The sequence below is a fragment of the Perognathus longimembris genome, chromosome 2 (assembly GCF_023159225.1).
Source record: "Perognathus longimembris pacificus isolate PPM17 chromosome 2, ASM2315922v1, whole genome shotgun sequence".
NCBI classification, from domain to species: domain Eukaryota; kingdom Metazoa; phylum Chordata; class Mammalia; order Rodentia; family Heteromyidae; genus Perognathus; species Perognathus longimembris.
In genome coordinates this window covers 76511377-76527132 of record NC_063162.1, presented here as the reverse complement: position 1 = coordinate 76527132, position 15756 = coordinate 76511377, and the positions used below count along the sequence as shown (strand labels likewise).

General features: G+C 40.2%; 1 protein-coding gene across 4 annotated transcripts in view; it reads right to left on the bottom strand.

Annotated features, from left to right (window-relative positions):
* Window positions 1–15756, bottom strand: part of Abca13 (ATP binding cassette subfamily A member 13) — a 403566-nt gene that overhangs the window by 363775 nt on the left and 24035 nt on the right. For all 4 annotated transcript variants that reach the window (XM_048339554.1, XM_048339551.1, XM_048339552.1 and 1 more), the window contains exons 4-5: window positions 7139–7290; window positions 2389–2417 (exon numbers count right to left, since the gene is read on the bottom strand). In XM_048339554.1, coding sequence (XP_048195511.1) covers window positions 2389–2417; window positions 7139–7290 — 181 coding nt within the window. The remainder of the gene's footprint in view (window positions 1–2388; window positions 2418–7138; window positions 7291–15756) is intronic.

The following is a 15756-nucleotide window of genomic DNA, read 5'->3' as shown; positions in this document are numbered from 1 at the left end:
GCCTGTGGTCCACACCAGTCATCCTAGCTACACAGGAGGCTGAGATCTGAGGATTATGGTTCAAAGCCAGCCCAGGAAGGAACGTCTACAAGACTTTTATTTCCAATTAACCATCAAAAAAAAAAAAAAGCGGTGCTGGGGATATGGCCTAGTGGCAAGAGTGCTTGCCTCGTATACATGAGGCCCTGGGTTCAATTCCCCAGCACCACATATACAGAAAATGGCCAGAAGTGGCGCTGTGGCTCAAGTGGCAGAGTGCTAGTCTTGAGCAAAAAGAAGAGTGCTCAGGCCCTGAGTCCAAGCCTCAGGACTGGCCAAGAAAAAAAAAGCAAAAATACCAGCCTTGATCAAAAAGCTAAAGGAAAGCCTCCAAGATCTGAGTTCAAGCCCTAGTACTAGCTCGCACTCACACAGAAAGCAAGAAGAAAGCAGAAGATACGTTTTGGAATTTGGCAGCTAAATTTTCAACTAAATTCTTTACAAATATTGTTTTTTACCCAACAGAGGCTTCTGCCTCTGGATCAAGAACCGCTCCCCACCCACACTCAATTTGCAATATCATATTCCTTATTTTCTTCTGAGGCTTCACCAGAAAGAAATGTCTTTGATGGTTACATGTCCACCAGCCTTTGTTCATCATGTTATATATTCTCTAAAGTGACACATGCTAAATCTACTATGGTCTTTACTCTTTCTAAGTACTCACCAGAGTAGTCATCAATATCTGTGTTTCTAAACACCCATCCTATACTCTAGGCTGCTTCTTTATTTTTTTTTATTTTTTAAACCAGTCCTAGGGCTCGAACTCAGGGCCTGAGCACTGTCCCTGGCTCCTTTTTGCTAAAAACTAGCACTCTACCACTTCAGCTACAGTGCCCCTTCTGGCTTTTTCTATATATGTGGTGCTAAAGAATCAAACCCAGGGCTTCATGTACATGAGGCAAGCACTCTACCACTAGGCCATATTACCAGCCCTCTGGGCTCCTTCTACCATTAGCCTCTGAATATGACAGCCTTTGTCCATCAATCAAACCTAAATCAAATCCTGCATCTCTAGGCCCAGCTGGGTGTCTCTAACTTGTGGCTTACATATTTATGGGCTTGACCCAATCACATATCAGAAATGTGGTTAGACCATGTGGTTGTATCTGTGCTGAATATAGAGACTTTTATTCTTTTTTCTTACGTAAATACATAGAAAAAAATAGTTCATGTCTTTTATGTTACCGTAATAACTATTTTATTCTAAATGAAAAAAAATCAAATATAACTTCATTATCAAGATTCTACAATAGGAAAATTACCTACTTTGGGATATTGAAATTATCCACCATTATAAATAGTTTCATGCATATAGCATTTTTGGCATTACAAATAGGATAAACTATCAGAAAAACAGCAATATCAAGTTACTTTTCCAAGAGTTATTGCATCCATTTTTATTACTATAAGCCAATATGATTGTATCAATGGGCTACAATATGACAAAAAATTGGGTAGCAAAATTTCCTTTGAATATTTGTCCTATTTTAAGTCGTTCATTTGTGTGTGTATGTCTGCATGTGGGTGTGTGCCTATGTAGGTACATGCACAAGCGCGCGCACAGTCCTGGGTTTGAAGCTAAAGTCTGTAATGTTGTCTCTTAGCTTTTGTGCTCAACACTGCCACTCTACCACTTGAGCCACAACTCTACTCTTTGGTGGTTAACCAGAGATAAGGATCTCATGGACTTTCCTACCTAGGCTGGCTTCAAGCCAGCATCAGGATTAACAGATCTCAGCCTCTTGAGTAGCTATCATTACAGGCATGAGCCACTGGTGCTCACTGTTCAGTTACTTTTAAGACTCTGGATTTTCATTATTTACTCATTCATTTATTCATTCATTCATCTAGTGGTACCAGTGATTGGGTTCAAGACCTGGAACTTGCTAATGCCTTTGCTTTACCATTTGAGCCATGTCCCTAGTCCATTATGATTAATGACATTTTCCTTGTGCCTCAATATGCCAGAAAGCCCAAGGGAGGAGATAGATGTCCAATAGTAGTCATAGAAAGAATTATTTGAAAATGTAAACAAAATTTTAAAACGGTGCTATAAACTTAAGGTAATTTGTTCACTGGAGATCAAGTTTCAGACTTCATTAAAATACTTACCATCAAACCAGATGTCTGTGGTTCACACCTGTAATCCTAGCTACTTGAGGAGGAAGATCTGAGGATCACAGTTTGGAGCCAGCCCAGGCAGGAAAGTCTGCGAGACTCTCATCTCCAATTAACCACCCAAAATTGCTTAAGTGATAGAGTGCCAGGGCTGAGGAAAAAGCTAAGAGATAGCACGCAGGCCCTGAAATCAAGCCCCAGTACTGACACAAAGAAAAAGATACTTACTGTCAAAAAACTGGTACCTTGGGAAGAATCTACAATTAAAAAAAATTAAAGGTCATTTTAATCATCAACCCAAAAGCTTGTGCCACATGACCACTTCTGTTTTTTAAGTGACGCTGAGTATCTCCTACCCTCAGTCCAAACTATGAAGACATCCAAATAAATATATCTGAAGAAAAGCTTCAGTGTTAATTTACAAATTACATTGATATTAAGTAACTTCTTGGAAAAGAATCTAAGTCTAGGGATCAAAATTTCTATGGTTTTTCCAAAAAGTATTGTATTATTTTATCAATGTCAAATTCCACTGTAAGCATTCAGGAGAGGATAAAGAGACTGAAAGAAAAATAAAGGGAAAGGGGGAAAAAAACGTTTGAAGAGTGTTGGGGTTCAGCTTTGGCCTTGAGGGGGAAGGGCAGAGGAGAGCGCTCCTGAGAGGCCGCCCTTCCTCCAACCCTGGGGGAATGCGGAAGCAGGCCACAATTCTCTGGGTCCGGAACCAGAAGAACTGGCTTTGCCACCAGCCCCCCAACTTTTTCGCCAGCCCATGTGCTCCCCATTTTTGCGGGCTTTGCCCATGGGGTGGTGCTATGCAGGTGACGTTAGCCCATGAGGGGGTCTTATGACAAGCTTGCCAGCCTATCGCCAGCTCCTGGTCTATCACCCCTTTTCTCATCACCCCTACTATATCAACTGTTAGCCACTCCCTTATTAAATCAGATTTGCTCTTTTTTTTTTTTTTTGGCCAGTCCTGGGCCTTGGACTCAGGGCCTGAGCACTGTCCCTGGCTTCTTCCCGCTTAAGGCTAGCACTCTGCCACTTGAGCCACAGTGCCGCTTCTGGCCGTTTTCTGTATATGTGGTGCTGGGGAATCGAACCTAGGGCCTCGTGTATCCGAGGCAGGCACTCTTGCCACTAGGCTATATCCCCAGCCCCATCAGATTTGCTCTTGAAGCATCTCCGAGATCCGTCTGCGCCTGGCTTCCTTCGTGGGTAAGGAGGGAGGACAAGGAATCTCGTAAGGCTGCGTGCACCTGAGGTCTTTCCTGAGCCCCCCACTCCACTCTGGCCTTACCTGCGGATCAGGTGACCAAGGGAGAGGGTGAGAAAGGGAGCAATTAGATTAGAGTAGAGCCTGACACCCCTGTGCCAGGGGAGGCGACCTGAGCCCAGCAGAAGAGGAAAAGAAATTGTGAGGTTTTTCCCCTAATTTTTAGTGTGTGTGTATGTGTGTGTGTGTGTGTGTGTGTGTGTGTATTATATAACTCAATAGCTCAAATTAGATAAGTAGAGGCATAATCTCACAAAAACTAATCCTTCTAAAAGCATGTAAAAGACCTCATTTGAAAACAATTTGTCAAATGACCACAAACAAGGCTACACTAAAGCTATCAGCACAACTATGTTCATTGAAGCATTATTTACCATAGCTAAGATACGGAATCAAACCAGATGCACCTCAGTAGATAAATAGATAAATAAAATGTGGTATATATACACAATGGAATTTTATGCTTCTATCAGAAAGAATGACATCATCTCATTCATAAGGAAATGGAAAGACTTGAAAAAAAACATATTAAGTGAAGTAAGCCAAGCCCAAAGAAACAGGCTGCATTGGTTCCCTCATTTGTAATAACTAGTATATGTCTAATATGGTTGTAGCAGAGGATCACAGTAGCTCAATAGCTATGTACATGTGACCATATGAAATGATGCTAATCAACATGAACTCCAATATATGAAACAAGAAGGGTTTTTCTGTTTGTTGTTGTTGTTTTAGTGTACTATTTGCAGTTTCCTCTTTTTTTTCCATTTTTTCCTTTGGTTGATCCCTGTTGTCACTGTTTTTTTTTTATTTTGGCACTCTGTGTCATGTATTTACACTTATCTGATTTGGGGAAGGAAAGGAAAATCACAGAAATGGAAAGATAAAGGAAAGGATAAAGGGTGAACCAATGCAACAGCAATACTCACAAGACACTATATTGGAAATGAAGTTTAGAACTTGGGGCAAAGAGAAGTTGAGGGAAGGGAAAGTGGAAGAAAACGAAGGACGGGATAACAGTGTTTGACAAAAAATATACTCATTTCCTTAATTAGGTAATTTTAACTCCTCCATACATCACCTTTACAATAAAATCTTTTTTAAAAGTGTGTGTGTGTGTGGTTTAGTTTTGATCCAGGATCAAAAACTTGAGCTGTCTAGCTCAAGTTGGCTTCAACCTCATGATCCTCCCGTCTCAGACTCCAGAGTACCCCAGGTGTGCACCACCATGCCCAGCTATGAAAGCAAATTTTATTAAAGTACGAGCTTGCAATAGCGGTTAATAGAAGAAATCTATCCTTTGATGAAACCAGCCTTCAGGGAGGCCAGAATCTTATCTGTCCAGGCCCCACCCTGGAAAAAATGAAATTTCCTCTCCTAGACATAACACAATGCCACCTCTTCTAAGGAGCTCAATATTCTGCCAAATCTCTAACTCTAGTTACTGAAATAAAAATAAAAATAAAAATTTGAGTATATAAAAAGAAGAACTGCCAGGTCCTGATGCACCTCTTCTCTGTCATCCTAGCTATTCAGAAGGCTGAGATTCAAAGAATGTTGATTCAAAGGCATCCTTTGCAGAAAAATCTGAGATACTCTATGTCTGTTTAAATAGAAAAACACTGGGCTGGAGGCATGGGTCAAGTGGTAGAGTACCAACTAAGCAAGCACTATTCCCTGAATTCAAATCTTGGTCCTAGTCAGAAACAAAAACTCAAACAGAAAAAGTGACTTAAGTATAGTTGCCAGATTCAACAAACCCAAAGTTAATCCATTTAAATTTGAATTTCAGATTTAAAGATCTTTTACAATATTTTCCTAGTATTTCTAATGTATTTCAATGGCATTTGAATGGAATGTCCTATATTTCATGTGGAATCCTGAACTGGACATCAGTAACTCGCTCCTATAATCCTATCTACTCAGGAGGCTGAGAGCTAAGGATGGTGGGTGTAGCCAGCCCAAGCAGGAAAATCCACAAGACTCTTATCTCCAATTAACTACTAAAAAATACATAAATAAATAAAATTTAAAACTGCTGGAAGTGTATCTGTGGCTTAAGTGTTAGAGTGCTAGCCTTCACCAAACAAACAAACAAACAAACAAAAAACCCTAAGGGACATATCCTGAGGACAAGGCCCAATATCATCACAAAATAACAAATAAATAAATAGAGAGGCTCAGCATAACCATGCATGACCATGGTCCCCTATTGAACAAAGCTTGCAGTAGGCAAAGACAGAGCAGGTGAAGGCATAGTGTTTGCAGACGGGCAATTGGTAGCTCCTCTCTGAGATTCAAAACTTTATTTACATTTGCAAGCTTCAGTCTCTAAGATCTATAGCCCTATCACTCTTCTACTATAGATCTATAAGTCAGAGTTGAAGCCTCATAATATAAATCGTTATCACAGGGAGCAGAAATTACCTTTGTTTGAAGAATAAATTGCTGTAATAATCCAAAGACATACAATGAAAACGATCTAATCATGCAAGGTCAGAATTCCAGTGTTAGGAAGAAGATAGACAGATGTGGTGGCCTGTGCCTGTAGTTCCAACCTTCAGTGAGGAAGGAGGACTGTAGGTTTGAGGCAACTTTGGGCTGGATAGGGAGGCTCTGTTTTAAATAAGTAAGTAATAAATGTTAGCAAGAAACAAAAGAAAGTCCAGTGTACTAGGAAGAAGAAAGGAATTGAAATATGCTTATTTGTTTGAAGATGTAGATAGTGTTTGCTTTTGGTTTGGTTTGGTTTGGTTTGATGTGTGTGTGTGTCTGTGTGTGTGTGTGTGTGTGTGTCCACACATGCTACCAATGAGATGTGCTCTCAGAGCCTTGAGCTCTTGCTGGGCTTTTTTCACTCACAACTGGTGTTCTACCACTTAAACCACACCTCCAGGGTAACATCTTACTAGTTAATTGGAGATAGTGTCAGGTTTTTTTTTCTCCCGAGGCTGGCTTTGAACTGTAATTCTCAGATCTAAGCCTCCTGAGTAGCTAGAATTATAGCCACCTGCACCTGGCTTCTAATTAGATTTTTTGAGACCTATTTTAAAAGTAGGAAAATGTAGAGAGCTGCGAACGGCTACGCCCTAAAATGGCGCTGGCCTCCGCCTTCCGCTCTCCCGCCGGCGAGTGCTCTCTGTCATAAACAACTCCTTAAATGGGTATAGCTTGCTGTCTGGCTCTCTTCCGTGTACCTGGACCTATCGGTGATCGCCAAGTGACACACTGGGGTTGGCTAACCAGAGGGTTTATAGGGCAAAAGGGGAAGCTCCCGGGGAAGAAGATGATTACAAGGTCCTGAATAAACTGCTGAGAGAAGAATCTGGTGTTGTGTCTTCCTTGCTGGCCGAGGTGGACGCGACAGGAAAATGACTTTATAAAAGAAGACATCAATAGGAGACAGAGAAGGGAGGGTAGAGAGAGGGTAACTGGGACCTAAACTAGAATGGAAAGCAGCTCCTCTGAAAGCTAAGTAGCTGGAACTTTACATAAGAGCCCAGCCTACATTCTATAACCCACTGCTGGTCCCAAATACATCCATCAGGGGGTCCACCTTTCCCCCAGACCCACAAGAAGTGCCTAAAGTCTCCTAAGAGTCTCTGGATTCAGAAAACATTTCAAGTTCTCAAACCTTTGTTGGACTTCTCTCTGCCTATGCTGTATGGAAGAAGGCAGTACCAGAGCAATGAAAGATTTACTTACCTAGTGTCTCTGATCTTTGCTCCCAAAACTTCTGTAAGGTTTTTGCCTTGCCCATTGTTTCATAAATGTCCTCTGCCAGATCCTGTATCTCTCTTAAAAAAGCCAAGCTATTGATCTTCATGTCATGAGCTGTAGTTTGGAACCTAGACAGACTTCAAATAAATTGAACAATTACCACAAGTATTGTATAAGAACACTTTTATGGGAATAAGTTTTCCCCATATCTTTTTAAAGTTCTTGGTAATATTTTCAACCAAACTTGTGCCAAATTACACTCCTTCCACTCACCCAGGAGAATCTTACCCATCACCCAAAATGGAAATTATTACTTTAAAAAAATGCAAGCTAGGTGTCAATGGTCCACACCAGGAAAGTCTGTGAGATTCTTTTTTCCAATTAACTACCAAAAAGCCAGAGGTGGAGGCATAGCTCAAGTGGTAGAGCACTAGTCTTGATCACAAAAGCTCAAGGACATCACCTTGGCCCTTAGTTCAAGCCCTTGGCAGGCACAGACACACAAAAAATTTTAATTTAATATTAGAAAATACTTCTCTTTCATTATATGTCAAGTTCAAACTTTCATATGTTCACTAACCATTTAATTTAATTTTGTTTTGTTTTTAACTGTATTCTTTTCAGTCCTTTCTTTTTTGGTACTGGAGATCAAACCCAGGACATTACACTTACTAGGAACGCACTTTGCCTCTGAGCAAAAAACATATATAGCTTTAGTATGGTCTTGCTTGTAACCTTTTGGGTAGATGCCCCAAAGTGGGGTTTCTGGGCCACAGGAAAGCTCTATGGTTAACCTTGTGAGGAACCTCCATAGTGCTTTCCAGAGTGGTTGAACTGGTTTACACTACCACCAACAGTGTAGTAGGGTTCCCTTTTGGCCACATCCCCACCAGTATCTGTTGATGTTAGTTTTCTTGATAATGGACATTCTTACTGGGATGAGGTGAAATCTCAATGTTGTTTTGATTTGCATTTCTTTTGTAGTGATGCTGAGCACTGCTTCATGTGCCTCTTGGCCATTCTCATTTCCTCTTCAGAGAAGTCTCTCTTCATTTATTGAGGGGGCATTTGCTTCCTTCAGAATTTGTTTTGGGGGAACTTATTTTTTTGAGTTCTAAGTATATTTTAGATATGAGGCCTTTGTTGTATGGCCAATAAAGATTTTCTCCCAGTCTCAGGGTTTTTTATATATCTTGTTATTTGTACAGCATTTGCTGTGCAAAGCTCTGCAGTTTAATGAAATCCCATTTGTCCAACCTTTCTTTGATGTTTCTGGGCCTTTGTTAAGGAAGTTTCAACCCAATCCAAGTGTTTCTCCTATTCCTTCCTTTAATGTTTTCAGGTGTCTGCTTTTACATTGAGGCCTTTGATCCATTTGGAATTGATTCTGGTACAGGGTGATATATAAGGATCTAGCTTTAGTTTGTTATAGGTGTTTAATCAATTTTGCCAGCACCCTTTGTTGAAGAGGATGTCTTCCTTCCATCCTACTTTTTTGGCTCCCTTATCAAAGATTAGGTGGCCATAGGTCTGTGGGCTCATTTCTGGATCTTCAAGTCTATTCTATTGGTCCTCAGGCCTGTTCTTGTGCCAGTACCAAGCTGTTTGTATTACTACAGCATTGTAATAGAGTTTGAAGTTTGGTATTAATATTCCTCTAGCACTGTTCTTCCTGCTTAAGATTGTTTTTGCTAAGGGCTGGGAATATGGCCTAGTGACAAGAGTGCTTGCCTTGTATACGTGAAGCCCTGGGTTTGACTCCTCAGCACCACATATATAGAAAAGGCTAAAAGTGGTGCTGTGGCTCAAGTGGCAGAGTGCCAGCCTTGAGCAAAAAAAAAAAAAAAAAAAAAGAGGGGGGGATCTTTTGTTGGATTGTTTCCTCTATTTCATTAAAGAATGGTGTTGGAAGAGCAAGACCACACTAAAGCTAGCAGCACAACTATGTTTATTGCATCACAAGTTACCAATGCTAAAATATGGAACCAACATAGATGCCCCTCAGTAGATGAATGGATCAAGAAAATGTGGTACATATATGCAGTGGAATCCTAGGCATCTATTAGAAGGAATGACTTAGCCCCATTTGTGAGGAAATGGAAAGACCTGGGGAACAAAATCATACTAAGTGAAGTGAGCCAGACCCAAAGAAACATAAACTCTATGGTTTCACTCATTGGAAACAATTAGTATTTGTCTAGGATAGTCCTAGCAGAGGAGCACAATAGCTCAATAACAATGTATATATGATCACATAAGATGATCCTAAGCAAAATGAACTACAATACTTGGAAATAAATGGTTTGTCTTTGCTGTTGTTATTTCCAATGTACCCTATGAAATTGTGACTTTTTCTTTTGTCTTTCTTCCTCATGGTTTTACCCCTGATTTCACTGTAACTGACTTTGATACACTGGATATTTTATGTACGTTTATTAGAACTACGGAAGGGGAACACCAAAATGGAGAGACAAAGGTAAAAGGCGAACCAATTCAACAGCAATACTAACAAGACAATATGTTGTAAACCAACTGTACATCTCAGGAGAGGGTGGGGAGGGAAGTGGGAAGGGGAGGAAGATGGGAGAAAAATGAAGGAGGAGGTAACACGTTTGATATGAAATGTACTCACTGCCTTATGTATTTAATTGTAACACCTCTGTACATTACTTTGACAATAAAAACATTTAAAAAATAAAAAAATAGATATTTTACAATACATCTTATGCAAAGCAATCAGTCTGGAGACAATAAATACCATGCCAGAAAGCCCCATCCATGTCTGTGTGCCTTAGCACATCTAATTAAAACAGGCTTTGGAGACAGGGATTCAAGCTAGACTTCCAGGGTGTTGCTAAGAGCAAGAGGCAGATGGCACCTTCTCTTTTAAGATGAAAAAAGTAAGATTCTGGTTTGCAGTGCCCACTTGACATTCAGGGAGCGAAGCAAGAGAGTTCTATTCTGTAAGTCTGGGGTGCAGATGGTTAGGGCTCCAGTGTCTATCAGTTTTTCTCCCCCCTCTCTTCCAGAGTCTCAACTTGCAATCCTTCTACCTCAGCCTCCTGAATACTGAGATTACAAGTATGAACCATCACACTCAGTAACTATAAAAATGTGTATTATCGGAGCTGGGGATATGGCCTAGTGGCAAGAGTGCTTGCCTAGTATACATGAGGCCCTGGGTTCTATTTCCCAGCACCACATATACAGAAAATGGCCAGAAGTGGTGCTGTGGCTCAAGTGGCTTTGAACAAAACGAAGCCAGGGACAGTGCTCAGGCCCTGAGTCCAAGCCCCAGGACTGGCCAAAAAAAGTGTATTATCTTCTTCATTTACCTGAATTATTTGTGTTTTACATGTGGTATCTCTTACTGTTTGGGTCAGAAATATTTTTCTCATTTATTTGCCTTGCCTTTTATTTTAGGATTGAACAAAGTTACTACTAAAAGATAATAGCTGAACTCCAAGAAATGGAAACAAGAGGTTTTTTGTTATTTTTCTTTATGTTTTGGGTTTTTGTTGGGGGGAGCTCTTCTTTGTCACTGTTTTTTATTTATGTACCTTTTTATATGTAATTTTATCTGTTTGGGGGAGAGAAAGGAAGAGCACAGAAATGATGGGACGAAGGGTGAACAGATAGAGCAGTGATACCCACTAGACACAATGAACCATACAACTTGTGGGGGAAGAGGATCCAGAGGGAAAAAGTAGGAGAAAACAAGGAAAGAGGCAACTATTCAAAAAGAAATGTACTCATTACCTGACTTATGTAACTGTAACTCCTCTGTATATCACTTTTGCAATAATAAATAAATAAGTAAAATTTTATATCCAGAAGAATAAAGAGCAGACAGACTATACAAATTCTAATCCTAGAATAGGTGAACACAGCATATGATTTTAACAGGATTTTCTTTCACCTTTATAATTTCATCATAAAATGGTAATGCACTCATTAGGAGTCACAGTTGCACCAGGTCACCTTGGAAGTTTGCTAAAAGCAATGACTTTCAGGGGCCTTGTCCTACCAGTTCTCACTAGCTGGGACTGGAGGCTATTGGCAATCTAACTTGTAACTCACTCTGCTCACACATTCCAACAATACAAACAATCCATAACTAACCCAACACTGGGGGAAATATAGACACTAATTCCAACTGACAAATGACAAAATTGCTATAAATAGCATGCATGGGAAAAAAATTTTTACCAGTACATGATAGAAAAATATTCTCTTGATCTTGGAAATTAGCACTGTGAGGCTGTTTGTTTACATCTTATCTCAAAATCTGTTGTAATGTATTCTTAATCAGTAAATCAACTGATTTGGAATAAAGTAGGAGATCAAATACAAGTTACTGAAAACTAGGAACTTTGCACTCAGTTGAATTTATTTCCAAAGATGGGGTGAGGTGTGGAGGGAACCATAAATGTGAGAGGAATTTTGGCCATTTAGCCAAGAACTTTTCAGATTTTTTTAATCCCATGTCTTTATTTTACAAATTAGAGAATTTTGAAAATGCTTTAGCAGTTGTAAACATGCAAATCTCCCATGGGAAAAAAAAATAAGAAAGCTTGAAGACAAAGAGTTATGGTTAAAAACAATTCCTTGTCCAAACATTGTCATTTAATTCTCCCAATCTATAAAGAAGTCAGAATAGGTTCTGTAAACACTTACTGATGAATAAATAAGCTCAGTGCCCTCTAGTGCATTTAGAGATGAAGAAATAGGTGACTTTGTTTAAAGCAAGGGGACTATTAGCAGCAAAGCCAAGTCCAAGACAAGGAGAGATTACCTTCTGTGACACACATTTCTTAGGCTCCAGGGAAACCTCACCTGTTAAAGTGTGGTCTTCCACTTGAAAGAGTCAGGATTGCAAAAGCATTACAAGAAATCAGCCATTACTGTCCTGACCAGACCTTGCATTAAAAGCTTAAAATGACCTCAGACCTCTAGGATTTATGAATCATGATCCAAACTCTCTGGCCTCACCCAAACTGGAGATTTCCTTAACTACCAGATTATCCAACTTCAGAGCTTGCCGTAATTCAAGAAGAGTTCTCCTGTAATAATGAACCCATTTATGTTCTTTTTTAAATTATTAGTTCCATGGTACCTCAATTGGTATCTAAGCCTGAATAATAATGAACATCATCACCCAGGAAATGTTCAGAGCAGGAGGGAAAATAATACTTAGAAAATCCTTAATTAAACATTGATGTATCTACATATACTGTGTGTGTATTGGTGTCTTTGTGTGTATTGTTGTCTTTGTGTGTGTGTGTGTGTGTATGTCTGTGAAATACAGAGACAAAGACAGAGACATAGAGAGAAGCAGACCGATGGGACAGAGAAAGAAAAAAGGAGAGAGACTGAAAGAAAGAGATTAAGGAGAAAGGAGGAGATCAGATTCCTGTGTACCAAGGAAATCCCAGTCCTGCAATAGGATCAAGGAGAGATCAGTGAACAATTTCCTTTTCCCTGGGTCCAGTTCTTCATAGGGACTTCTATTATGTGGTGCTTGACCTTGCCAAGTAGGAAAGCTTTGTAAGTGGAAGGTGTGACACAGAATATTAAAATGCAAGAGGACAAGAACAGGTGAAATATTTCACTGGGTGAAATGTTTAAACTGTATAATCTCTCAGACAAGGGCCAAAAATCACCCTTCAAAGACCCAGGCCACAAAAAAAAAAAGTAATAAATAGTCACAATAGAAACACCCAAGCAATCCAGAGAGGGATGTGAGGACACCAGAACTGTGAAAGGCTTTGGGACTCATTGTCCAGGCTGACCCCTCAGTTTTCAGACAAGGGAACTAAAAAACAATAGGAGGTCTCCAGGATGTCCACTTGACAGGGTAGCACCTATTTCTCTGTGAACAGGAATAAAGGACAGTAGTGACAATGTAACTAATGCCGACATGAGACACATTTTTAGCACAATGGCCCCTGTAGACTGCAGGAAGCCTATCATTCCTTGTATTGCAATTTTTACTAGTTCACAAATAGAACACATTCTTACTGAATTGGGATTATTTCTGAAACTACCAGACAAAGGAAAAAATAATTCTCTTGGGAATGCTGGGTTGTATCTCACATTCCTACCAAGGCTAGCAAGGAGCTGACTGAGGGGAGCACTGTGCCAAGAGCCAGGCTGGCCAAGGCTCCCAGCCTGAAATGCCCACCTTTAACTCAGCATAGGGCTTATGATGGGAGTCGCTAAGTAAATTAAACAATGCATCATAATTGCAGGGTCCACTACAAGTCTAGCAAGGATCATTCCCAAGTCCTCCACTAAGTCACTAAAAGACAGAGGAATAAACCCTAGGAACTTTCAAAAATTGCCTTCCTTCAAGCAGAGACCAGTTTCTTGAGGGAGTTACTGAATGGCATGAGCACTGTTTCTTGAGGAAGTACTGTCTGCATACAATAGAGGAAAGATTCTTGACTATGGGACAAGTAGGAACTATAAACAGAGAAAGCCTGAAGAGACATTGAAGACAGATGGTAATCATTGTTGAAGGGCCTCAAGGAGTAGAAATGAATCCACAAGCATGGAAGAAATCCTCTACTTCTAATGTCAGTCCTTAAAACAAAATCTTTTGCTGGTACCTAATTCTAGCTAGTTAGGAAACAGAGATCCATCTAGAGAGGATCAACATTCAAGGCTAACTCAGACAAAAATAATAAGACCACATATCAACAAACAACAGCAAATTGGTGGTTCACACCAGTAATTCCCGCCATGTTGGAGGCATAGGTAAGGGGGATCACAGTCCAAGACTTGCTCAGAACAAAAAAAAAAAAAAAGTTTTAAGAAAGGACTCACTCCTGTAATCATAGCTACTCAGGAGGCTAAGATATAGAGGATTTTGTTGGAAGCCATCCCTATAAGAAAAGCCTGTGAGGTATCGTCTTCAAAATAATCTGCAGAAAGTGGGATTGGATGTATGGCTCCAATGGTAAAGTGCTAGCTGAACAAACACAAGGTCTTGGGTTCAAACCACAGCACCAAATTCAAATTATAGATGCGTTGAATGAAATCTCCTTGGATGAAGGAAGAGGATTCAGCTACTCTAGAAGAAGCTGGACAGTGGGCAAAGAAGATTATAAAACAAAGACTATCACATTTAGAAGACCCTCTAACCAATCAGCAGTGAACTGAAAAGCTGAAAGGCCAGGCAACAGCAGGTGATCATCAATTAAGACAGCCCAGATGGAGAAGGCAGCAAGGCGGAAAAGATGATCCTCCACAAATCTGGAATATTTGAGAATGTAGAAAAAGAAAAATATTGACAATTAGATAATGAGAATAGTTGAAGTAATTAGGAATATTTTTGTGTCAGTCATAGGGCTTGAACTCTGGGCCTGGGTGCTGTCCCTGAGCTCTTCAGATCAAGCCTAGAGCTCGACCACTTGAGCCACAGCACTACTTGTGGTTTTTTGATGGACTTTCTTGCTTGTGCTGGCTTTGAACCATGATATCTCAGCCTCCTACATAGCTAAGTTTACAGGCATGAGCCACAGAGCCCATCTGGGAATTTTTTTTTGTAAAGAACATTTCAAAAAGTTGAGAGTGAAAAACTAAACAACCCAGTAGGATAAGAGGACCTAGGTACGGTCAGCGCTGTGCTTTCTGAGGATAATTGACAGCAAAGAGGGTGGGAGCACACTTAGCACATCAGTGTATTGCAAAACATTTTAAACTTCCTTTGGGGCTATTTGTGCGATCACAACCTTCTGTGGGAATATCCTCTTAATCTGCTCTTGGTAATGATTCCGATTGTTTTGCTCTGAAATCCTCTTGTTGGTACAAAGGAACAAAGGGAGGAATGAGGAAGTAGATTTTCAGAAGCATAGCCCACATCAGATGACAACTAGGGCTTAAACCCTAAGGGAACTTTCCCTAGAGGCTTAGAAAGGTCATGGAAATGTATGGACTAAATTGATCATGATAATGTCTCACTGAACTTGAAATGAAAACATTTGCCTGTAGGGTTTGTTTGCTGCAGTAAAGGTTTCACTTGGTAGACAGGAACTCTATCAGTTAAGTCATACCCCTAGGTCTTTCCTGATGCAGTTATTTGTGGGATAGGGTCTCATGTTTATGCTCTGGCTACCCTGGATCCAATCTTCCTATTTGTTTAATTATATAGCACAGTGCCCACTTTTATTGACTGAGAAGGGTCTCATGAACTTTGTGCCCTGGTTGGCCTCGACCTGTGATTCTCCCAATCTCCTCTTCCCAAGTAGCAAGGATTACAGATGTGATCTACCATGCCCAGCTTGTTTTTAGATGGTTTTTGTTGTAATTGTTGTTGTTTGTTGTTTGTATTTTGTGACACTTGGGTTTGAACTCAGGGTCTTAGGCTTGCTAGAGAGACATTCTTCCACTTTAGCCAATACACCATTCCTTTTTGAACTAATTATTTTGAGATAGTTTTGATTTATGCCCAGGATAGACTGGGCCACAATCCCTTCTATTTATTCTTGTAGCTTGGATGACAAATGTGTGACAAGGAGCCCAGAGAAGTGGAGTCTCATGGATGGCTTTGAAAGTGATCAACTGTTGTCTGCCTCCCAAGTAGGATTATTGATGTGAGA